A 25,257-nucleotide genomic window follows, 5' to 3' on the forward strand; every position below is an offset into this window, starting at 1 on the left:
CTGTCAGAATACAGTATTTGCTCTTCCGGTTGTTCAAAAACTTTGGAACCTTTCCCTATCCTTACTTGTGAATGGCTGAGCCTTTCGGATATGCTCCATTTATACACACTCATTCTACTCACATATTTCCTGTACGTGTGGAATTTTCTATACAGGTCTTTTCTTGTTTTGTTTTGGGTTTTTTTTTTACCATTCCTCAAGTTTCCTTGTCTTTTTCCCCCTGTTTGAGCTTTTTTGGAACATATTTTGAAAATATTTGCAGAAAAAAACCCCAATAACGTTATTCAGTTTCAACATTTAATATCTTGTGTTCGTGGTGTATACAACTGACTCGAGGTTGAAAATTTGCAAATCATTGCATTCTGTTTTTTATTTACGTTTTTTTAGCAAGGGAGTGGCGCTCTGTCGGTAAGTTGAAGTGGCACAGTCATTGTACACTCGCGGTTTGTCAATCGCCAAATTGAATTTTTCGTGATTGCTTTTGTTTTAATTTTTTTTTTCCTCCGGGATTTCATTCCTCAATTACCCCCATTTTTCCGTGTAAAATATATATTTCATGTTTATCATCATTTCCGGAAGAATTTGAGGGCAGGTTGTAAATGCAATTCATATCATTGGGCTTCAATTCCACACGGATTTGCAGGCCAGCCCGGTCACACTATGCCACGAATAGCGGCAGGCAACTGTAAAAAGCTGCGAAAAGCTCATAGAAGCGGCTGCAACTCCAGCAGGTGGTTTATGAAATATCTTCCATTCATCCAAAGTACGTGAATCAGGTTAGAAATTGTACATGACTTAAGCATTCATATCTTAAAAAAGTGTCAAAAAGTCTTTCAATGAATGACAGATAATTTTGAGTCATAAAATGAATTATTTTCCATCGTGAGTATGTTTCCCATACTTTTTAAACCACATTAATTAGGAGTTGTTAATGACAAAAAAAAAACAAACAAACAAGCAAACAACAAGCCCTAAAATACATATTCTACTTTTAAACAAAAACTCCACACACCCTGCACTTTCACTGGCATTGAGGGGAATCGTTCCTCCTCCAAAATCACCACTTTTCAGGAAAACCCCAAAAATGGCATGTTTGGTGAGACATTCACCTCAAAGAGAACAGGCAGTTTTCAACAATTTTAGATTGGCCAACAATTCGTAAAAATGAAAAAAAAAAACAGAATGAGCAAAAATAAATAAATAAATAAAACAAACTATTAAATTGACCGAATTTGGACATCGGAGGCTTCCGTCTGGCAGTGACTATTTCTGGACAGCATGTTCATATTCATAAAAGCTTGGAACAAACAAATGATAAATGCCTTACATAACTGATACGTAACAGAGAAAGGGGGGGAAAAAATCAGTATTTCGAAAGGAACAAGTCAAGATTAACGTAAACATAGTCACTGACCTGACTTCCATGCAAGCAGCGTGTGTTAAATTCCCTCTCAGTGATTGTGTGAATCTGCTGGCGACGAGTCAGTCGATGGTGTTGCCGCCTTTCTTGATACGATAGGTTCCAACTCACACGACCTTGAACAATATATGCAGCATAGTTAATGTATTGAAAATATCGGTCAGAAATATATTGGTTTGACCAAAACCTCATCATAAAATACTTTCCCCAAATCAACAATAACTTACAAATATGAAGGTTGAAGTCCAAACGTAAGTGTATTGTATGTACTGTATTTATGTATCTATGATAGTAGTGTATGAGGTGCAGATGTGTAAATCTGATGCCTGTGTCACTGTGTGTGAAAATATTTGAGCACAAATTTGCTCATGGGAGGCAAGTTCGGTTCAAGTGTGGCTCTGTTGAATACAATTATTATGAATATGTTACCCTGCATGCTGAGAACATTATTTGCGTAACCAATATTGTGCAAGAGTGACTGTTGCTGCTGTCAAAAAAAGCAACTAACACACAACAACAAACATAAAATGACTTAATTTAGACATTGGACTAAATTTTACAGTGATTTGTTCATTTACGAATTGACTACTTAAACAGTGCACAACAACAAGAAATGAGTAAAACTCCAATTTGGTTAGAAGTGAATAAATGTGTGACTGCTGGTTTGCAGTTTTTCAATAAATTTAATTTGACGTTTTTTTTTTTTTTTAATGGGGCACTTCATTGCATTATGGCTTAATATGCAGAATAATTATGCTTTTTTTCCCCCCATTGGCCTGTCGCTGACATACTTTATGAAACAACAGCCATACATATGGATGAGAATGAGCACAATTGTTTGGTACATATTGCCAAGTTCAATGTTCACTGACAATGGTGTCGTCCCCCCCATCAGGCTCCATGTCGTGCTGAGCTCCAGAGAGCACTGGACAGATTGGCATCCAATTCCCGCACCCATGATGATCTCTTCACAATTCCCATTCCAAACTGTGACAAGAATGGAGATTTCCACGCCAAACAGGTCTGTGACATGAAGCACACAATTGCTGGCTGTTATTAATCTGACAGAAAATGAAAGGCTGATGTTTATACATCAAGTAGTTCCTTTCGAACTACATCAGCAGTTTTGGAGCCAGAATACAAAACATGCCTGCAGCAGATTAAATATTGCCTTATGAGTACAAAATCAACAAAAATGTGTCCAAGTTGACACTCCTTTGAGATCACCAAGGTCTTAATGAACTAATTTATTTTTTTAGCTCACACGAAATATGATTTATTTTCCTTTTCAGAAATCAAGAGGTGAACAGTGCATATGAAAGGCATTCTACTCAATGGCTCATGAATCATTGCAACAATGGCTGCTATAATTTTGTAGCTTTTGAACATAGCTTCTTTTAAGTATTTCTGCTTTGCCAAGATTCTGCAACAATTCCTATAAGCACATGCAGGGAGGGAGGGGGGAGAGAGAGAGAGAGAGAGAGAGAGAGAGAGAGAGAGAGAGAGAGAGAGAGAGAGAGAGAGAGACTGGAGATAAGATTGCTTTATAGCTTTTGGACATAGCTTCTTTGATGTATTTCTGCTTTGCCAAGATTCTGCAACAATCCTTATAAGCGCAACAATACAGGCAATGAGAGAGAGAGAGAGAGAGAGAGAGAGAGAGAGAGAGAGAGAGAGAGAGAGAGAGAGAGAGAGAGAGAGGGGGACTAGAGATAAATTTGCTTTGAGCTTTGTATGCAATCAAAGAAAAGCTGAGAAGGCATAAGTCCCCACCAGACTGACATATACTGATTGTGTCATGATCCTCTCCTGTTTCCTCAGTCTCCAGTTAGAGAGTGGGCGTTCCCTCGCAAGCCACACCTGATACGAATCTAGCCTCAGTACCTACTGCTTTTAAAAAGTTATGCTTCACCGACAACTAGGTGTCAGATTATTAGCCTTGCTCATGACTCTGCCTCCAAGTGCTTAATTTTACAGATGTTCTTGACATTTGGCCTCATAGCTTCTCGCCACGTTTGTTCATCGTATTTTCTTCATGTATTAAATTCTTGTGGTTATTGTCGCGCTTTGGATTTCCTTGTTCTTTGAGTTGACCAGCAATTCATGTTTTTTGTTCCTTGCTTTTTGCAAGCGATTTTGGTTTGTTCCGCATTTTCCTGGTTCTTTGTTTACCAGTGTCCTGAGTGTACTTTGTCAGTCCTGCTTTGTTTCTGTTAATAAACTAAATTTTGACATAGGCTCTTATTTTCTACGTTTGTAGGATCCACTCCTGTCCCAATTATTTTGGAACATAACAGATTGCGCAACATGATTTGTGTCCCTGTCTGCAGAAATTCAGAGAAATGTGTTTACAGTTAGAAACTATGTACGTACGGGGAAGTAAAGCCAATGTCATGAGGGAAACTAAGAAGATGTCATGGAAGAGTTGCTGTGTTGTTAACTAGCCTTATAATGGCCTGCTAAATATGCCGTCCAAAATATTTTTCAAATATTTTATCTTTTGTGTAACGTCCTGTAGAAACAATTTCTTTTAAGATTCAGTTACTCATCAAGACATACTAATCATTAAGTGATCAAACTTAAAGAATTTCTATCAGTAAACATTGTTGTCCCAGCAAAAAACGGCATTTATCAACAGCTCATCACGTCAGCTTGCGATCAGTGTTTAACTTTGAAAGACTTGTCTCGTGCTTATTTCCAATTTCATTTTTTTCGTATTTATTTTGAGTGATCGATTGTGCAAGGAGACCCAGTGTTAAAAAAAAACAAAATCAACCCAATGCTCCTTGTTGCTTCTATCAGGCCCAAAGTATTACTTTTTGACAGAACAATGGTTTTTATCAGTTTAGGACTCAAAGATATTACATTTTGCTTGTCAGCCCTGGAGACAGATGAATGATAGCTAATGAGAATTGTTTGTCAGGGATAGGAAAGTAGCAGCCCTCAGGCACACTCTGAGTGCCCCCTTGATTATCCCTATACGCCCCCCCCGCCCCATTTTTTTTAAATACAAGTGTGTGTGTGTAGTTGTTGGGGGTATGGGGGTTGAATTTGTGACATGTTTCCTCTACTACAGTTAACCCCCGTCCCCATACTTGTGGCTCGGCACCCGTGATTCCTACCCCCCCCCCCAAAAAAAAACACCTAAATTACAAAAAACAAAGAGAAACATATTTATGAATAAGAATAAGAAAATGTCACGTTTTGCAAGGTGGTAGTTGGAGGACCCCAAAAAGCAGGGAGGAGCAGAGTGGATTGACCAAAATGTATTTAACAAAAAATACACACAGGAGTACAAGTACAATGAAAAAAACACTAAGTCGAAGTACTCAAAAAAATGCCTGGAAATCACAAGTATCAAACAAAACTACAACAGGAAACAAAACATGACAGGAGCACACGTATGCTCACATACTTACAGCTCACAATGACCCAACAAAGACTGGCAGAAACTCATGCAACTAAATACAAGCTAAGTGACGAGACAACGAGAAACACCTGGACAAGACACAAAGGGTTGAGGGAGCTAATTGGTTACACACAAGGGACACTGATAACGACAACAGGTGGCGAAAAAAGGGCACATGAGGAATCAAAACCAAACGTAACCAGACCGAAACATAATAGAAAACCTTTATTCGTCTCACAATGAAGAAATTCCTAAATTTCCAAAATGTATTTCAATTGGCCTCAACTGTGCCAGATTTTCACTATTTTCACTTATCGCCAGTGAATTGTGCAGTCCCGCGGTATTGTTTTAAGTTGTAATATTACAATTTACCACTAGATGGCAGACATGACTTAGTTGCACTTGCACACGGTCTTATACTACAAAGCAAGTTGTCTTTTTTTTTTCAGATTTCGAATGACATGCAGGACAAAAATAGTACTTTAAATTTTTGAGTTGATGTTTGTGGAAAAAAATGCACAAAATAATGCTGTCCAGTGTTGCTTATCCACAAAAATCACATCTGGCTATTTTTGTGATTTTTTTTCGTTGAAGGCTGGATCTTTTTTACATGCACTGAGGATTGTATTATGAAATATATTTTTGCACTTATGCACATATTTTGTCCATATTTTAAGATGGAATTTTTGTCATGTATCTCAATCGGAAGGACATGGTCCTATGGTCCCCGCCAGGAGGACTGATGAAAAATTGTGGCCCCCTCTAGCATTTAAGTTACCCACCCCTGGTTTATGTAATGAACTTAAAAAACTGCAGTTTAGTCTGTTGCATTTATTACGTGACTAAATGGAGACCAAACAGGAATCTTATTGTACATTTCACATTACATTTAATCATATCAGCCATAGGAAATGTTTAAGAAGGTTGACTCAAATTTCTGCCCACAGTGCCATCCAGCACGCGATGGTCTGCGAGGAAAGTGCTGGTGCGTGGATCAGAAGACGGGCATGAGACTGCCGGGCCCGCTCGAGTTGCGAGGGGAACTGGACTGCCACCAGTTACTGACTGCTACTCTGAGGGATTGAAAAGCAAAGGATTCAATGAGGGTTACGGAGCAGCTTAGTTCAACTGGTGCTTAAGAGCTGATCTACGAAAGAAGATGCCCCACAGTCTCACTTCATTTGAGGCCTACGTTACTTGAGCTCGTGCAACAAAAGGAGTTTGAAATTGAAATGAGTTTTTGATGTCGTAGCTTTGTTTCTGGATGTATGTGAGTCTTCTGGGCGCTTGTCATGTATTGTTTTGACAATGTGAAATTACAACATGTAGTCATTTGATACTGTATGTGCTAAAACAGGTGGCAGTAAAAAAAACAAAAAAAACAAAAAGCACAAACGGGAAATGTTTCATTTTCTCAAGTATTCAAGAGATTAAGATCCGGAAACCAACCATGTTATACATGTCCAGCTCATTCATCCAGTTAACAGCAGAAGATAAAGTTAGTGCAAAATGAGAAAGGCCATGCTCTTCTTCCTTGAGCAACCCAATGATTCAATTTATACAGCCACGCAAATGTGCAAAGTAAGAACAATTTGAAAAAGCATACCACTAAACTGTTGCTACTATGTGTGAGAGCACAGAAGAGATTTGTTTTTTTCTCTGTTTTACCGCTGCACCCTACCCACTTTTTTGCCAACGACTTGTCTATTGCGCACTGGTCCCAAGGTCATGGAATATTGGGCTGAAAGAAGTGGAAAAAAAAAAATATCTGGGAAATACAGTATTGATAAAATCATCTTATTTCACGATCTGCAGCTAAAATGCTAAATGACTCTGGTGAGTTCTTTGATATATTATTAACCCGTACACTTTCTTCAGACTGTTTGATATAATTCTTGGCTGGTGGCATGCACTGATTGCACCAACCCATACACAGTCTATATTTTTTGGACCATGATTGATTGGGACTCAAAAGACTTTCGGGCAATTATTTAATGTGCTACTCCTATGCGATATTGGCCATTTGTGGAAAATCTGCACAGAAACATAAGCAGAGTAAGTAAGGTTGTATGAAAAATTATTTGGGCAAGAAATGATCATCATTATTATCATCCTTACATCGATGATTAAATCAGTTTATCATCTGTAAGTGAGTGGAAATATTTTTCAAAGTACAGTCAAGAGCACTTCAAGTCAAGTTGATTAAAGCCCAAGAATAAATGTTGTCCAGCAGCGCAGTGATGGAAGAAGATAGTCATTCATTTCGAAAGGAAACATGTTTTTTTATTCTTCTACATATGCCCATTTGTAATCCAACATCACGGAAATGACAAGAGAGCACAACGCAGGGGTTCAATTTAACTTTACCCCGAAGTGGGGAAAAAGTGCCAAAATGTGAAATTTACATTCACAGAAATAGCGAATGCATTCCCTCTTTCTGTACAAAAGAGCATAAACAACAGTCTGATACGTTTCTGGAATTTATGTACAATAATGATGCTTGATTTCCTCTGTCTTTTATGTCTCAACCCTAATTAAGTCTGAAAGTAATTCCGACCAAGGAAAGATGAAAGGTCCGACTGAAAATCCACACAAAGTAAAACATTTTATCTTTTCATCCATTTTTCCTCTCATGATCTGTACAACTATAAAAAGAAACCCCCAACATTGGCCATTCAAATAAATCTTGTGAAAGCATCAGCAGGGGACTCACCACAAGAAACTGACAAAAAGACAGAAGTTGGTTCGACAGAAAGAATCGACACAGCAGCTTTAAAATACGATAGACCAAAAAAAAGTCCAGTTTCCCAAAGACTACTAACAATGATGTTGACATTGAATGCGGAGCCGCACGTCAACGGCGACTATTTGTTTACTGCTAGAGGGTCAAAAACATTTATCTATCCAACTGCCTTTGTCTTTCAGAACGCTAACAGATTGTCTTGGCCTTTTTTCTCTGAGGCATTCTAACGAAATAAACTCTGTATTTAAACTGTATGTCTCTTGATCTCTAACTTTGCTGTATTAAACTGTAACCACATTTCCTAACAAAAAAAAAAGATGAAGAAAATGGCATAATGTTTGCATGCATAAAAATCAGTCCGAGGATGAAAAGAGATCTTGAGTCTCTTGTCCACAACAGGACAGCTATATTCAAACACTGAAGTGATCAACAATCTGATAGCCAGTTTTTTTTTTTGCATCCAATGAAATGATTAGTTACACGGTTACTGTTTATTTGATTAAAAATGTAAACATTGTAAAGCATTAATTAAACCCATTTAGAAACCGCATTGCTGATGTTGTCGTTACTTGGATCCTCAGGTACAAGATTTCAGTTTGGAAACGAGTTGACACACAAATATATGGTGTACATATAAAGAATTCTAAATACACTATATTTTTAAACAAACACGTAAATAAGAAAATAAAGTGGGTAGATCATTTGGATTTTGTAATTTTACAAGTAGCTCGCATGCTGAAAAAGTGTGGGCACTGCTCTCCTCGACAATGAGAAGATTGCCAACATTATGAGGTGGAGCTGCAGAACGGTGGCGAAGACCATTCAGTCGTTTCAAATTTCAAAGTCTTTTTTTTTTTTTTGTGAAAATGTTCAGTGGGCATGAATACATTTTAATAAATCACCTGATGTTACTAGGCATTCTGGAATAAATAATAAATACAACACAAGAAAAATGGATAGGATAGCTTCCACTCAGAAGATGCCTCACCATGATCGACCAAAGAAGTTACATGCACTTGCCTTGCGTCTTATCCAGAGGTTGTCTTTGAAAAATAGATGTACAAGTCCTGCCAGCACTGCTGCAGAGGTCATCACCCTTTCAGTCCTCAGACCAGTCATCACACATGGCATCAAATTGTTCTGCAAGGACATTTTGGCTGTAGTTCTAGTTTGGTTTAGTTCGCTTTATAAATGTAAGATGAAGTTTCTGTTACTTTTTGTTGTGTAAGAAGCGTTTTCCATTTTTTCGCGAAATAAAATGTTTTCAAAGTTTTTGTTTTAGTTATTTTGTTAGTTTTTGTTAAGACCAATCCATCCATCCATCCATCCATTTTCTGATCCGCTTATCCTCACAAAGGTCGCAGGGTGTGCTGGAGCCTATCCCAGCTGTCTTCGGACAGTAGGTGGGGGACACCCTGAACTGGTTGCCAGCCAATCGCAGGGCACACACAGACGAACAACCATCCGCGCTCACACTCACACCTAGGGACAATTTAGAGTGTTCAATCAGCCTGGCATGCATGTTTTTGGAATGTGAGAGGAAACTGGAGGATCCGGAGAAAACCCACGCAGGCACCGGGGGAACATGCAAACTCCACACAGGAAGGCCGCACCTTGCACTGTGAAGCGGATGCACTAACCACTTGCCCACCGGGCCGCCCCTAAGATGTACTAGTTTGGTTCAAATGTTTTTTAGATGGCGTGTCTACAGTTGAGCATAGTGCTGGGAGTGTCATGGTCTGGTGCTGCATTAGTTTTGGCCGCACTGGGGAGCTATAGTTTATTGAGGGAACCTCGAATGCCATCATGGACTGTGACATACTGAAGCAAAGCATAATACCCTCCTTTGGTAAACTGGGTCACAGGGCAGTATTCCAACACAATAACAACCCGAAACACTCTTCCAAGACAACTGCTGCCTTGCGAAACATCTAGCCATTACACAAACCGCTCATCCTCACGAGGGTCACGGGCGTGCTGGAGCCTGTCCTAACTGTCTTCAGGCAGTAGGCGAACTAGTTGCCAGCCAATCGCACGGCACACAGACGAACAACCATCCGCGCTCACACTCACACCTTGGAACAATTTAGAGTGTTTCATTATCTTACCATGCATGTTTTTGGAATGTGGGAGGAAACTGGAGTACCCGGAGAAAACCCATGCAGGCAGGAGAGAACATGCAAACTCCACACAGGAAGGCCGGAGCCAGAATCGAACCCTGCACCTCTGCTCTGTGAGGCCGATGTGGTAATCAGTCGCCCACCGTGCTGCTGCCTTACGAAACAAGTTAAGGTTAACTGGGATGGGCTGGCCAAATGTGTCTAAGGGTAAAGATGAAGGACTGGCCTTAGATTTCTCCAGACTGAAACCCTACTAAGGACATGGTGCCTCCTCAAATGGAAGGTGGAGGAGATAAAAAGCATCTTACATCCACTACATCTGTGAAGTCGTCATGAAGGAGCTGTAAAGCTGTGGTGAACTCCAACCCCACAAAAGGTTGAGGTGATACGGGGTAATCATGGCCACACAAAAATGTTTACACTTTGGACATAAGTTAATGACTTTCACTTTGGCGTTTACTCACGTTTGTTGCCAGGGGTGCACATTTATGGCTGCGTGTTGAATTATGTTTGAGGGTACAGTAAAATTACACTGATAAAAGCTGTACACTGATTACATCGTAACAGTGTCATATCTTTACTGTTGTTCCATAATAAGATCAAATAGAAATATTGACAAAACAGTCATGTGTGTACCCTCTTTGCTGCTTTGAAACATTCTACCAGATGAGAGCCGTCAAACTGCATGTGATATATTTACAAGTGCCTTCAGCTGTTTATCCTTTGAAATGTTTTTTTTTTCTTTGAATAAATCAATTAATTTTACTTCATGCTGAATAAATTGCGTGCTTGCTCTGGGTTATTGGGCTGTCTGTCATGCATTGTGAGGGCTGATTAATTATACTCACAGCAAGCCACTAAGGAAAACCCCTGGAATGATACATCATAATATCCAGAGCTCAGCAACTTCTAAAAATATCTCTATTGCCCAGCACCAGAGTAAACTCTCACGTCTGCTTAGTTCCAGTAAGTGGGTCCATTTTGGGGAGCTGTGGAGGCTTAAGAACTGTGGTTCTATTTGCATTACGAGAACAGCTTTTTGGGTCATCCACTGATTGATTTAAAATGGCACAGGCCCACTCTCCGCCCCTGGGCATCCACAGCTGTGCCTGTGAAGCCCTGAGTGTGTGTGCGCGTGTGTGTAGGTGTGTGTGCATGTTAAATCAGCGTAGCAGATTAAAGGTGCCATTCAACCTCCACCCTTAAACCCCTATCCCACTGAGCTGCAAACATTTGTATTTTCTAAGGTCGCGAATGTTGATGTTCTTGTCTGGGTTCGTTCAGTGTCGCAGGCTTGTGCCAAATAGACGCCAGGCATTCACCTGTATTTTGAAGATGTTCCAAATTGTGACAAGAAAAAACATTAAAACTGTTGGCGAACATTTGCGACCTTGAATGGCCCCTGACAAGAACGCAAAGTTAAATTTAACTCATTTATTTATAAAATCTAGAAAAGATTAAAGATTATTGACTGCTTTATGGGAGCTTCTCTAGTTTTCTTGTGACGCCCTGCACCGCCTCCTTGGAGGGCGATGCAATGTTAACTTTGTATTGGGCATCCTTTCCACAGATATGAAGAGAAGACTTGATATTTTATATTAGCCTGCGAGCTGTAGCAGGCTAAAAGATGTGATGGCCATGTCGGCAGGGGTCACGTTCCCATCAAAGGCAATGCATGGACTTTGAAATTAAGTCTTAACATGTTCATTTCTGAAATGATTTTCATGAGAGTTACCGGTAGTTTTTTGTCAATGCCAAAATGTACTAACAAAACAGATTACCGGTAGTGAAAACAAAGTCACGTGACAATGTTTTGTTCTATTATTAATAAATAGGTTATTTTCGGTTGTCTTGTTCTGATTGTACAACCATCAGCAGCACAGTATGGTGGCATCCTTGTTTTCAGTTTTCTTGCCATCCATACAAATTGTATGCGCTGACTCCTTTGCCCCCACTAGCTTAGCCTTGCATAAGCACACAGCTCAAAAGGCGTGTGTCTTATCTACCTATGTTCATAGCTAACTGCTGCATTCCAGAAAGGTTGGAAATTGAATGTATTCCACTCAGATTGTACCAGTTGCGACTTCAAAGCATTCCAAGCCAAATGTAAACAACAAAGTTGGCTGATCGCAAGAAGTCGTTGTTTTTTTTGTTACTCAAAATACATTTTGACCTTCAGCAAGTTCTTACAACATGCATTTCATACATTTCACTGAATGGCTTCATGCAGGGAGATAATGGCATACTAACGGTCTGTGTCTCCGTGGCGTTGCCATTGTCGAGTGATGGCACATCACTTGGTGAACCTGGGGTCCTTGTGCACTTTTATGTGATGGAAGTCAGAAAAGTCCGCCTTCACGCCTTCCTTGAATGCAGAATTAGTCCAGTGATATATACTGTAAATCCGTGTTTAAGTGGCGTTCCAGTGCAATTTTCATGGTCGGACGTTGGAAAAGTCAGATTTCCCACTTTCATGGAATGGAGCATATTAGCTCATCCCCATATTAACTGCCAACATGGAGGATAAACAAATACGGGCACCACGTTGGTGACAGTTAAAATTCTTCTGTCCACTCTTCAAAAGACTCCGGTTTTACTCTGCCTCCTGACACCAATGGAAAAAGCGATATTAACCCTTTCACGCCCCAATAATGATAAACGTGTAATATGATAATATGATAAAAAGTCCACTGTAGTAATCACTGTCCCTGAAAGGGTTAAAAGCAACTGGCTCGCGTCCTGTATGCCTATATTGGGCTATATTCCCCTGAGAAAACAAGGAAAAGGACTCATAAATGACTTTGCTAAGTGCAAACCCAGTAAGCTTGTCCAGTGTGAGTATAGTTTAATTTTGTTATGAAATGGAATTTGTGAGATTTAAATCTAAACCAAAGTATATATATTCAAACAGATAGAAAAGTTGTAAAACAGAATATAATATATTGGAACATTTTGGTGAGATTTTAATTGCACACCCTGCAAAAGTAAATGATTTTGACAATAGCAGTTTTCTCGAGGGTTGTGCGTATATCCAATGTGCGAGTGTGCTTGTGTTTTGGCATGGGTCTGAATAAAAAATGCACTGAGGCCTATCACAAAGATGTTATGCCTGTGACCCGAATAAAAAATGCTACAATTTAAAAACAAGGATACAGCTAAAGCAAAAACAAAATGCACAATTCTCGGTTATTTCACAACGTACCAGAGGGCCAAAGTAAACAGTCTAAACACAATCAATTATAATAACTACAACAAATTTTCTTCAGGTTGAACGGTTAGAGAAGTAGGCTAAATCCAGAGAGCTTTTGGTTGTTTATATTATGGGAACACACTATTACAACTACAGACCTGGGGCAGTTCTCCAAAAATGCGAACAAGAATGCAAAGCATTTCACTTATAATAACACTGGAGCATCGAGAGAAGAAATATTTATTTCTCCTACAGCATGGTAAAAAAAAACTCCGTTTGTAGTACAGTACTGCATTCTGTTGACAATTAACCAGTCTAATCGAATCTTAAAATTTTCGTTTGTTTTGCTGTGTTGCTTCGTACCTATTTTTTTCTCTGTCTCAATTAATATCAGATATGGTTGCATGAGGAAGTAGCGACGCAAAACATTCAGGGAGCCGGTAGTGTCGTATAGTTCAGTGTATACGTCCGGCGTGTGGTGTATTGTGGTGTAGTGAAGGGGTAGGCGGCGGTTCGAGAAGCTTCCCTCGGTGACACGTCTTTTCATTCGTTAAGTGTGGAACCTGGTGATCTGCGCTTGCCATCTGGCGTATCGTACTGTGGAGGGGGACTCGGCTTTTCTTGTGAGTGTTCCCGCTCAATGTGTTATTTCCAAAACGGACTATAAATCGTTTGATTGGCACGTTAATATGTCAAGATGCTACTCGGTCAGTGTAGCTAGTTAGCACGCTAGCAAAGCTCGTCAGGATGCTAGCATAACGCCTCTGCTATTTTCTGTCAACTGAGCATTAAGTCCCACATTGTAAATTACATTTTTACTAACTAGCCTAATTCTTAACACATTTAATACACCACTGGCAAATAACTGGTGTCTGATATAAATTTGAACGCACTCTTTAAACTCCAGGCCGTACACGCTGCCGATCCATTGTTGTCAAAACTACTCGTTTGCTTGTTAGCTTAGCATACGCGCATTACTTTGTACTACAGAAGAACAAATCGTTTTGAACAATTAATCGATAGTAATACAATGAATGGAGTTAGCGCTGTCATTAAATGGGTGACCATATTTAAGATGGTGTTGGATTATTGCATTAAGTGCCAGCCTTGCATATCATTGTTTCACTCCAGGCAGCCCTCATTCAGAGCTTGCATTTTCAAAGCATTTGGGGAGGACATTTTGGCTTCAAATTTCCTGAAAACCAAACCTTCAGTTTTCTGATTTTCTGCTACATATTCATCAATAATAGGGGTTAAATTATCAAAGACTTGATTACCTCATCTTGGATCAAATGTACAATTTTTATTTCATTATTTGGCCTTACAATACATGTCATTGTAATCACAGTAACTAGGTTGCAAATCAAGATGAATGCCTTTTATCAAGAATCGAACCTGGCCTTTTAGCTATCTGGTACTATCGACTCCAGGACAGATTTACTTATGTAAATAAGTCAAGAAAAATTTTAAAAAGAATTATTCTGATCATATGCATAACAGGGTTGGTTGCATGAGATAGAGTGAGACATTTAATCAAGGCTAACTATTTGATAAAAATGTGAAAAATAGAAGAGCGGATATACCTTCTGCTCCGTTCTTTTTGGAAAATTGTTTGATGAAGTGTATCATGTGGTTTCCTGCTTTCCTCTTCTGTGGTGCTAAAAAGGTTATGGCAACAGGGTTGCGTGCATGTTGTGGGACACATGTTGCATGAACAGTATTAATTATTTAAAACATGTTTATTAAAACAAATGTTCCCACATTTACAAGAGACAGCAATGAAACAAATGGAAAAAAAACGTTTTATTTGAGTTTCAGTTTGGTCATAGCGTCGGGGGGAACTAGAGAAAATGGCATTTTAGAGGGTACTCCTGAATTATTTAGCATTTTCAAACTATTTTTAAGCATTTTTTTCCTCTTTGTGTGTTTTTTTGTGGGGGGGGGGTTGGGGAGATTGATGTGGTCTCAGAATGAGTAAATGTACTCATGAACTGCATGTTTTAGTGTTGTGCATTATTTAAATTTTGATGGGTGGGATGTAAGATGTCCTCCAATTCTGTATTAGCCCATATATTTATACATGGTCCTAAATGTGTGTTACAGAACTGATGACTGGATCGGACTAAAACCTGTATCAGTGCCAAGATGTCAAGTAAGGAAATTATTCTTTTCTTTTCCCTGTTTTTGGTTGGTGGGGCCTGGTACGTGCATTAAGACGTTAGTTCACATGAACTAATTGTAATCACGTGGGGATTCTTGGTGTGTAGCAGGTTATAAGTATTTTTATGGAGACACAGGAGTTGAGGTTTATGATTTTCTTTGGGTCTTATTTTTCCCCATTCCAGAGAGGCCATCCTATGCTCCACCCCCTCCCCCTGCACCTACAACTGTAAGTATGGCCCGACATATTTAACCGAAAATAATGACTTGGTGTCTCACTTATAGATGGTGTCCCCCTGCGGATTAATTTGTACTCATTTACCACCATCTTTGTTGGTTTCTTTCCTATCTTTAAGCCATTTTCATTCGTGTTTCTGTCTCATTTGTTTCCATTAGCAAATGCAGAATACTGCAGGATTTGTGGGGTACAACCCTTACAGCCATCTGGCCTACAACAACTACAGACTGGGAGGGAGCCAAAGCAGCAACAGTCGGGTAACGGTATGAATATTGTCATAGCAAAAACGAAAAAGTGTCTATTTGTTGCCAGTGAATTGAATACACTGCTCATGAGTTGGCTTGCCAAATTGAAAGCAACGTTTGTCTTAAGCTCTTGCGAGCATCCCAAAAAAAATGCAGCCATGCACAAGATTTACCTTTTGCTTTTTTTGAATATATTGTAGCTTTGCATTGGCTCTGTTTAAAGCATATTTGTATGATATTGTCTCGAAATCAGTCTGAAACTGCTTTTGCTGAGTCCTGACTTCATAACAGTGCAGGCTGGCTTACCATCCATCTGTAGTCAAACGCCACCTGCCTTGAATTGCTGCTTTCTGACGGCCATGTGAAGTATCCCATGCCATCCCCGTTGCCATGGAATTATACACTCGCTGCTTGGCATGACTGGCTGCTGAACAGTAATTCAGTCGCTGCATGAAAGCCGTGCTTGGCTAAGTCTGATTGATGATGGTGTTATGTCACGCAGCAGGCAAATCTCAACTTTGGAAAGATTTCCGATGTGTTTTTTTTTTTTTAAATATATTATCCATTCCACTCTTTTGTATAGTGTAGTACTGCACTATGCTATCTTTTAAGTCATCAATTGTTTTGATCACAGTTGTGCTTAATTTCAAGTCGTCTCTTTTTGAGACTTACACAGTAGACCTTCAAATTTCGGCATCAGCACATTTCAAAAGTATCCTGGTTCTTCAGCCAGATATTATAGGCTCTGTGTTTTGCGTTTTTCTTTTGTCAGAATTCCTCTGGAATAAATATACCAAAGCCACCCAAGCCACCTGATAAACCACTGATGCCATATATGAGATACAGCCGTAAGGTAAGCACTGTACACTTTGAGAAATCTCTGTGTTTTGCATCATCAAGTCATCATTTGAGCAATTGGAACACCTGAATACTTTAACCACTTCTGAGCATGTCAAAAATAAACTTTGTTTGAAATGTCAGTGTTTGCTAATTAAGGTAGGTGTTTTAAAATTAAGCCAGGACACAGTTAGCCCAGTCCTTGTACATAGTCGGATTTATCAACTTGGAGATGGAGCTTAAAGCACTCGGCCTCCTCTGGTTTGTGACCTCTCTGCAAAGAGATAACCACGTATAGCCCCTCCAACCCAACCCAACCCAATCCCACTCCCATGTCTGGTTCTCATCACCAGGTTTGGGATCAAGTAAAAGCCTCCAATCCTGATCTGAAGCTATGGGAAATTGGGAAGATAATCGGTGGCATGTGGAGGGACCTCACTGATGAGGAGAAACAGGATTATTTGAATGACTACGAAGCAGAGAAGGTTGGTTGTTTTACAAGGAATGTTTTGGGGTCTTTTATGACTGATGGCCACCAGATACAGTGGATGTGAGAAGTCGACGCATTGAGGTTGGGCGATATTTGGATTTTGACACTGTTTTCACCCTCTCCACATTACACCTGCGCAGACCGCCCCGAGTTGGTCTGGATTTAGAGCCGAAATCCGCACTTGTTGAACTTTTAAATAAGTTTGAATGCATTACTAATTGTACTTTTGCTGAAAAACATGTCACAGTCAGAAAAAAAGAAATATTCAATTTTGGCGTCGTCGTAAATGGTAAGTTGCACTTTTCCAGTGCTTTATCGACACGATATGTTGCCTAAAGTGCCTTTTTTTTTAAAAAAAAAAAGATACCAATACGCCTCCAACAACGCAGCGTCACCCTTTGGTTTAAAATAGCTTACTTTAACCTCTAGGCGCTCTGCTGCAAATTGTTGAGGGGTAGAAGGCAGGGTGTTCTTCCAACCATCCATTCTTTTAATGAAGTAGTCAACCTTTTGGACTAATTTTCACTGTATTTGATTTTCGTCAAGGTGCTAACTTGAGTAGTTTCGTCTTCTCTCCGTCATAGAAGTGGCCAAGGTCTCTTTTCGTATGCCGATGTGAGTGGCCAGCAGACAAAGGTGTTAATCAACTGTCTAGTTGGGCTTCAGTGACTGCTTAAGAGTTGAATTTAATGCGCAAAATCTGGCAACTCCCGGTTTGGTTGCTCAAACGAAGCCACGAGCCGGGCGTCACGACACATAACGCTCTTTAGCCTCTTCTTTCTCTTCGCTCTTGACTCATTTAATTCTTTGGTGATTTTGATGCAGATTGGTTTGTTACAAACATCAGACATGCGTTTGTGATGTCATGTTAAAATGTGTCATTTCAACACGGCAGCCACTCAAGAGCGAAGCTTTATCTACCGATATGTATACACCATCTATCAATATCTATGCGCTGATGGCCGACTGCCTGAAACGTTTGTATTTTTGCTTCCTTTTTCCTCAATGATTATCAGCCCCCATAGCATTTCAAAATGTCTTGTGCAGCTGTTGGTGTTTAAATTAACAACCGAAAAAAGATGCCACATCGCAGTCATTACATTTTAGGTGTGTGTGTGGGGGTGTGTGTGTGGGGGGTCATTGCGCTAGAGTCGCGAGCTGTGCAACGGCCATCTCATCTGAAATTCACTCTCCGAACATACTCCATCTCGTCAGAGGAGCGCAGAAGCGTCAGGCTGAATTTCCAAACACGCCCTTTGTCTCATGTGATCTTATGACCTGTCATGTGACTAATAGAATGTCAATCCCCACACAGTTGCAAGAAACATTTATAGCCTGCTATGAGTTTAATTATAGTAATACCGAGTTAAAAAAACCTATACAAAAAATTATATTTAATATCAGAATAGGTCCCCATGTGTTGCATTTAGTTATGACAGCGTTGAAAGTTGCTATTTTCAGACACCGCGGAAAACCATATCCGAAGTACCGCCCAACCATGCGAAACACCCTGTTGAAACCCAATTTTTTTTGTGGTATTAAAAACAAACTTGACACGGTGACAAATAATTTAAAAACTTTTTCCATTGTGACTGAGATCAAACACTTGTATAATGCATTTGTGAAAAGGATGGGAGTTGTTCAAGTGTAAACACCATTTTATAACTGGGGTTGTGGCTGTGCTCAGATTTCAACAATTGCATTCAAGCGCTGGTAAATGGGAGTCAGCACACACACCTGTCACTATTTAAAGTTTTTCTATTATTCCCAAAATAAAGTACAGATGTTCTAGTAGCCTGTTCTTGATATGTTTTTGCTTTCTAGCAGAGGCCTGAAGATTTTGAGTTAACACTGGCTTGTATTTTAAACTGTTTATGATGTAACTTTCAGATGAACTATATTTGATGAAAAAGATCAGAATTTTTTTTTGGTCTTGATTTATTAAAAATATTTTTTTAAGGTCATAGAAACAAAATAACTCTATAATAGAAAAGCTATTCCCGCATGAAACAGCAATTGCTTCATTTTATATTACAGTGTAATGTTTCAAGTACGTGTGGTGGCATGAAAATGACGAAAGGCAGAAAACCACATCCATACATGTGGTGGGATTCCACAAAAACACGTCAAGTTGAAACTTTTTTCAAGATCAGTTGTACAACACCCATTTGTTCACATTTAGCCCAAAAGAGGAGACCACAGCAGTACAGGATGAATGATGCTATTGCTTCTAGGCAACACAGGAAGAGAACTAAATTACCCAAACGACTGTTAGAACAACTGTGTTCATTATTTGAAAGCAGAGTTAGTTGTTTTACTTCTACAATGTTGCATTATGTGAAATTGGTTGAATGTACCGTATTTTCCGCACTATGAGGCCTACATAAAAGCATTGAATTTTCTCAAAAGCGTAAAAATAATTCCAAATTAATCTCACATTTTAGAGATGTTATAAATGTATTTTCCGCACCTAAAAGTATTCAATTTTTTAAAAGTCGATAGTGCGCCTTATAATTCAATGCACTTTTATATATGGATTAATACTCTGATTTGTTGGACATAGTATTTTCATTGTTTTGTAAAGTGCTTTGTTACAGCTGCAGCGGTTGTGAATGCTCTATATAAATAAAGCTATATTGGATTGGATTACCTTAGCATGGCTCCATCTAGTGGATGCATAGTGCAACCGCAGCCAGTATTTCAGCTTCTTTTCTATGTACCTTACAATGTGGTGCACCCTATATATGAAAACCGTTTTAAAATAGGCCGTTTGTTAAAGGTGCACCTTATACTCCGAAGTGCCTTGTAGGGTGGAGAATGCTATACTGTAATTGGTTTGCATCATCTATATTCTGTGCCGCACCACTAATATACGATAAGCCCATTTTGTGCACTTGTTTGAGCCACTGCTGCACTTGACTTAGAACCATACAAGTATTGTGTTTGGGCACATTAATTGGAATTTCATGAAAAATTATTTAGGTCAATTTTAAAGCACTTCTTAATTTTTTTATTCTAACAATGCATTGCTGATGTATCAGATCAGGACACTATTTCAAAAGATCCTCACAATCAAGTGATTCAGACTCTGCCAAAAATGTGACACCTTAATTGAGGGAGTCTGTTTTGTAAATGTATATTTTTGTGTTTTGGAGTTTGGTGTTGTCACTTTAAATTGGTTCAGCAGAAAAAAGTTAATTATTAAAAGTTCAGTTGAAAGTAGTTACATTTTTTTTCTTTTACTTTAGCATATGTTGTCACTCTACATTGAGTCAATAATTTTTTTAAATAAATATTATCCATTTGTTTTATTTTGTAAAATTACATTCCAGCAGAGCTTTTCTTCAAAATCAATTTAGCTTTGCTTCTAGACAAGAAAATACATTTCACTGCTCAGATCAATGTGAATTAAAGAAATTAAAACAATTGTTTCCATTAAAAAAGATTAGTTCATTCATCATATCTTCAAATATTTATTTTTTTAAAAGCAATTGCCTTGGTTCCCAGCGATTAACCTGCTTAAAAAAAAAAAAACTCTACAATGTTGCTTATGAAATGAAGTCACTGAGTCGCAAAACTGTTCTGCAAAGAAAACACATTATTTCTCGATGTATATATATTTATATAAAGCCTACGAGAACATCTGAACTTGATTGTGGGTTATTCAAAGGAACTTTAAATGGCAGATGTGTGTTGACTCACATTTATGGTCAGTTTGAATATGAATACATTATACTATAATACAATACATCTTTATAGAGCTGTCAGAGATTTTCTCGGACAAAGTTAAAGAAATGACTCGGCACACAGGAAAATTGTCTTCAATATCGGCGGGAGGGGGATCTCTGAGAGCGAACGACGGTAGTTGCTCCGATGATCACAATCTCTCCCTCCCTTCCCGCCAATTCCGACTTTTATTGTAACATACAAGGAAAACACTGCCCCCGACATTTGCATACCGCACCCCCGGTCCGGCCCCTCGGTGGTGATTGGTTACCTGTTTTTTAAACTTGAACCACCAGTACGTTGGCGCCTTTTCTGTCTGGTCTACATCGAATTAACATGTTGCAGACTTTGCGGACGACAAATGTCGCCTGGGCGCGACGGGTGTTCTCAACTCGTCTTTTGTTGTTCAACCGCTGTTCCCAAATTATTCATTCCCCTTTTGTGACCGAGTTTCGCCCCCTCCCCTGTGATTGCCCACCTGCATTGACGTGCTAATTGTGGACTTCAACAGCCCTCCGGCCAGGTGGCCGGCGCCTTTGTGCACAGGAGGTGCTGGATACGCACCCAAACGTTTAGATGTGTCCAAATTAAATGAAACTTTAAACATGATACAATTTTGCTCATAAATTCCTCTAACAAGAGCACTTTCACAGCAATGGTGAATTCTGAACGCGGTCACTCACCATTCGTGAGAGGGAATTCACTGTTTGCAACCACATTATTATTCCTCTCCTATAAAATGTTTTTTTCCCCCCGCCTATTGTGTTGTGCAGGTTGTAGGTGGAAACACTTTTGAAATGATTGATAAAGGGTCTCCTGTTTTCTATCACAAAAACCTGGCATTTGAACAGGGCTGTGTAGACTGATGTCTCCAGCAAATGTGGGTCCCTCCAGTCATCATTGCTTCCTGTGTAACAATCCTGCCTAACCACTTTCCTTATCTTGATTTTAGCTGGTGTGTGCTTGCTTGCCTTCCCCTTGTAATTCCTGTCATCTCCAACATAGATTGAATATAATGAAAGCATGAAGGCCTATCACAACTCGCCAGCTTACCTGGCCTACGTCAATGCAAAAAGCCGCGCTGAGGCAGCACTAGAAGAAGAGAGCCGTCAGCGGCAGTCTAGACTGGACAAAGGCGAGCCATACATGAGTATTCAGCCAGCTGAGGATCCAGATGGTAAGGCCATGCAGCGTAATTTGTTTTCCACCACACTTTACAGCACCATGCTGCAATTACTTCAGCGGGACCACACAAACTGTTGTCTTGTATTTTCCACTGGTACCACGAGTTTAACCAATTTTGGTTTGGTTTTGACAATTACATCTCTGTTTCTCAGCAGTCAAATGTCTTGCACAGCATGCAGGTTTTGCAAAATGGGCATTCTTTTTTCGACCCCCTCAGACACACACACACACACTCAAAGAAAATGTTAACATGAGCTACACCCATGTCAAGGAAATGAAGCTTGGCCAAAGTGTAGCTGTCTTACAGTGAAAGATAACAACAGTGAGGACAAATACAGATAACAGCATTTAGAAGCAAGTCAAGCCATAAAATGTCTGTGCCGTCCTGAGGGGTGTTGGTCTCAGGAGATCTCATGCACACGTTGTTGGCCAACTACAGTTTATGAGGAAAAATATCTTCGGATAAAGAATTTAAATCTTGCACGTGTTTCCTGCTCCGATCATTTTTGTGAGGGAAATGTTCAAAGTTGAACCCTCTGACTAGTTCTACAGTACGTCACACCTTGTCATTGTAAGCACTGATGCCACCAAAACTAGGAAAATAGGTTTATGAAAAGTCAAATAAAATGGCTTGATTGAAAGGATAAACAAATGTTCAAATAGTGTATGTATTCTATGTCAGTTTTTGTATAACCTGTTTTAGCCAGTCTGGTCCTATATTTTTTTTTTTTAACACAAAATGCATTTTAAATTTCCTGTATTTGTAATTTGTAATTTATTATTTTTTTTTTCACGTTTAAACTACCCTGTCTGGCTAACACCACAGATTGTCAATTTTGTTGGAAATTCACATGAACTCTTAGCGATGTCCGTTGCTTTTCCTGTGTTGCGAAAAAGGCACATTTTCTGGCAAATGTAAATTGCAAACCACAGGTATAGAGACAGCCAACAATTTATTTTTTCAAAGGTCAGTTTTGCTTATGGCTGTGGTTAGTGAATTGTTTTACTATGTGCACACTGCACTATACGCCAACTAATCATTGTCAATATTTCAACACTACTCTTCCGACATTTCTTATTTTCATCGCTGTTTGCGGAAGCTGTTATGATTATTCTTTGTGCATCTTAGGCTTGGTTAACATCCAACTTCTTTTTTTTTCCAATGTTTTCCTAGATTATGATGATGGGTTTTCCATAAAGCACTCCGCAGCAGCCCGTTTTCAGCGCAACCACCGGCTGATTAGTGAGATTCTCAGTGAGAGTGTAGTGCCTGATGTGCGTTCTGTTGTCACAACTGCCCGTATGCAAGTGCTCAAACGTCAGGTCCAGTCTTTGATGGTTCACCAGGTATACAGTAATTGCGTTTTGGACTTTGATACTTGCACACGCGGGTCATATTATGTTGGTAGTATTTGGTAACTGTTGTCTCTGGTTGTCTCCTACCACAGAGAAAGTTGGAAGCAGAATTGCTTCAAATTGAAGACCGCCACCAGGATAAGAAACGAAAATTCATTGAAGCCACAGATTCGTTCACAAATGAGCTCAAAAGAGTATGGCCTCTTTTTTTTTCTCTCTCTCTTTTAAATAACAACAAACATTGTTGAAACATTCCAAGTCAGGCTCATTTCACATGTTTCCTAACTGTTCAGTGAGCAGTTCTGGTAAAGTACCAGCCTACATCTGCCCCGAGCCATACGCTTCCGTTAACTCCATCCACATGTTGTTGCAGTCACATGTCTCTGAAATTAAATGCAGCTTTTGTTGGCTGCGTTGTCAACAGCTTACAACAGTATTGATGATGGCCTACAACAGTATTGATGATGGTATTATCCTCTGATCTAATACCATCAAACATGAGAAATTAAAACATGATGCTCCATTATTAAAGTATGTTTTTTTTTTTTTGAATGATCCTGATTTTTTGAGTGATGCAAATATTTATATACAGTCAAACCTCGGTTTTCGTCCATCATCCGTTCCAGAAGGCTGTTGAAAACCGAAATTGTTCGAAAACCGAAACCACGCTCTTTTTAAAATAAAAATGTTTACTGAACACGTCTACTCACAATGGAAAGCAACACGAGGAAGCGTCACTTCCTCGTGTAAGGAAGGCACAGGAGTCAAGTGGTGCATTCAAGTGCGCTCAGTTCGTTCGAGAACCGAAATTTGTTCGTCATCCGAGGCATAAAAAACTCGAAAATTTTGGTTGAAAACCGAATTGGTTGAGAACCGAGACGTTCGAAAACTGAGGTTTGACTGTATATATTTTTTTCAGCTTTGCTGTATGAAAGTGGAAGTGGACATGGAGAAGATATCTGCAGAGATTTCTGCAGCAGAAGAGGCAGCCCGCAAACGGCTGGCTGAACGGGAGAAAGATGCAGGCGACAGAGGAAGTAAAGAGGCCCCCACATATGTGTCAGGAGCAGCAGAAGAAGAAAAACATGGCAAATCCCAACCGAATTCTCTCAATGACAGTACCAACAAGGGAGGTGAGAACAATGAGTTGATCGGCAAAGATCCATCAGGTGAGCCATATAACCAGTCATCGGTGACTAATTGAGATGTCTGGCTCACAAAACAAACGGTATAGTTGACCACTTTTTTTTTTTAAACGTTCTTTTACCCACTGATTTAATATTGCAGGGAAGCAGAAGGCCGCAGAGGAACTTCAAGACCAGCCAGGCAGCGAAGAGGGGGCCTCAGAGGACAAGGAGAGTGTCCTTGAGGGAGCCATGGAGGAGGGAACCAGTGACAGTAACACAGGTTCAGAAACCACCTCTGCTCAGACAGAAGATGCTCTGACCAGTGAACCATCTGAGGGTTCCGGCAGGGCAAGATCAACCCACTGAGACGCTCGCCTGTCTCTGAACTATCGGACTGCCTTTTCATCTGCTGGACACTCAAGAAGTTACCACCAACTATGTCTTGTTTTACCCCAAAAGCAGACAAAACAAGAGAAACAAGTCTTTGCAGCTCAAGTCGGCACAGCCATTGTTTGTAAAGTAGTGAACAACAGGAGCCTGTAAGAAGTAGCCATATATTTTTTCACAGGAAGAACTGCCCATAGCCCATTTCGGCAAATATCAATTCCTAACTCTGTCCATTGCAATAGAAATCTGATAACATGTGAAACAACCTCATGTGAATCAAGTGTTACGTAGATGTAACAATGTTTTGTAGTGTGATTATTTTTTGTATCTTTTTTTGTTTTGTTTTTTTTGTCCATGTTTCAATTCCCAAAAACTGTTAGTTAGTCGCAAGGAGCTGTGTGATCTTGGCAGGAAACGCTTTTTACTACTTTTGTTGGTATTATGGTGACTGTCTCTGGATTTTTTTATGTCCCTAGTAGTAAAGTAATATGAGTTAGTTTCTGATATTGTTGTTATCTTAGTCCATCAGCAGGTATTCGATCTCTCACAGGAAACAGTGCTGTACAAAGATCAGATGATAAACAGTGTTCTAAAGTTTGCTAGCAGTCGAATTAGTCAAGAGCT

General features: G+C 39.6%; 2 protein-coding genes and 1 long non-coding RNA gene across 7 annotated transcripts in view; 2 read left to right on the plus strand and 1 right to left on the minus strand.

Moving 5' to 3' along the window:
- Positions 1-8,119, plus strand: part of LOC109521719 (insulin-like growth factor-binding protein 4) — a 20,312-nt gene extending 12,193 nt beyond the window's left edge. For 2 of the 3 annotated variants that reach the window (XM_019879741.1, XM_019879742.1), the window contains 2 exons: positions 2,316-2,441; positions 5,777-8,119. In XM_019879741.1, coding sequence (XP_019735300.1) covers positions 2,316-2,441; positions 5,777-5,914 — 264 coding nt within the window. In that variant the 3' untranslated portion in view covers positions 5,915-8,119. The remainder of the gene's footprint in view (positions 1-2,315; positions 2,442-5,776) is intronic. The other variant, XM_019879743.1, reaches the window with a different exon arrangement.
- On the minus strand, positions 3,907-20,538 carry LOC109521722 (uncharacterized). Its single transcript, XR_002169417.1, has 3 exons — positions 20,448-20,538; positions 13,827-13,833; positions 3,907-3,917 (listed from the first exon to the last, which is right to left on the minus strand). It is a non-coding gene; the product is annotated as an uncharacterized LOC109521722 (long non-coding RNA).
- smarce1 (SWI/SNF related BAF chromatin remodeling complex subunit E1) lies at positions 13,369-25,257 on the plus strand. 3 transcript variants are annotated; one of them, XM_019879739.1, is made up of 11 exons: positions 13,369-13,505; positions 14,986-15,034; positions 15,228-15,271; positions 15,439-15,543; positions 16,298-16,378; positions 16,716-16,847; positions 21,584-21,755; positions 22,938-23,110; positions 23,212-23,313; positions 24,039-24,252; positions 24,407-25,257. In XM_019879739.1, the coding sequence occupies exons 2-11, from the start codon at positions 15,028-15,030 to the stop codon at positions 24,610-24,612; spliced, it is 1,236 nt and encodes a 411-aa protein (XP_019735298.1). In that variant the 5' UTR covers positions 13,369-13,505; positions 14,986-15,027; the 3' UTR covers positions 24,613-25,257. The 3 variants fall into 3 exon arrangements, with proteins under 3 accessions (XP_019735298.1, XP_019735296.1, XP_019735297.1); XM_019879737.1 differs by having other exon boundaries at positions 13,370-13,505; positions 24,039-24,288; XM_019879738.1 differs by having other exon boundaries at positions 13,371-13,505; positions 15,439-15,537; positions 24,039-24,288.

The sequence above is a fragment of the Hippocampus comes genome, unplaced genomic scaffold (genome assembly GCF_001891065.2).
Source record: "Hippocampus comes isolate QL1 unplaced genomic scaffold, H_comes_QL1_v1.1 scaffold158, whole genome shotgun sequence".
Taxonomy (NCBI): Eukaryota; Metazoa; Chordata; class Actinopteri; order Syngnathiformes; family Syngnathidae; genus Hippocampus; species Hippocampus comes.

Bases quoted from the DNA above. Each gene is read 5' to 3' on its own strand.
- smarce1 (XM_019879737.1), top strand. The intron at 15,272-15,438 runs GTAAGTATGGCC...TGTTTCCATTAG, and splicing joins CTCCCCCTGCACCTACAACT to CAAATGCAGAATACTGCAGG. The intron at 23,111-23,211 runs GTATACAGTAAT...CTCCTACCACAG, and splicing joins AGTCTTTGATGGTTCACCAG to AGAAAGTTGGAAGCAGAATT.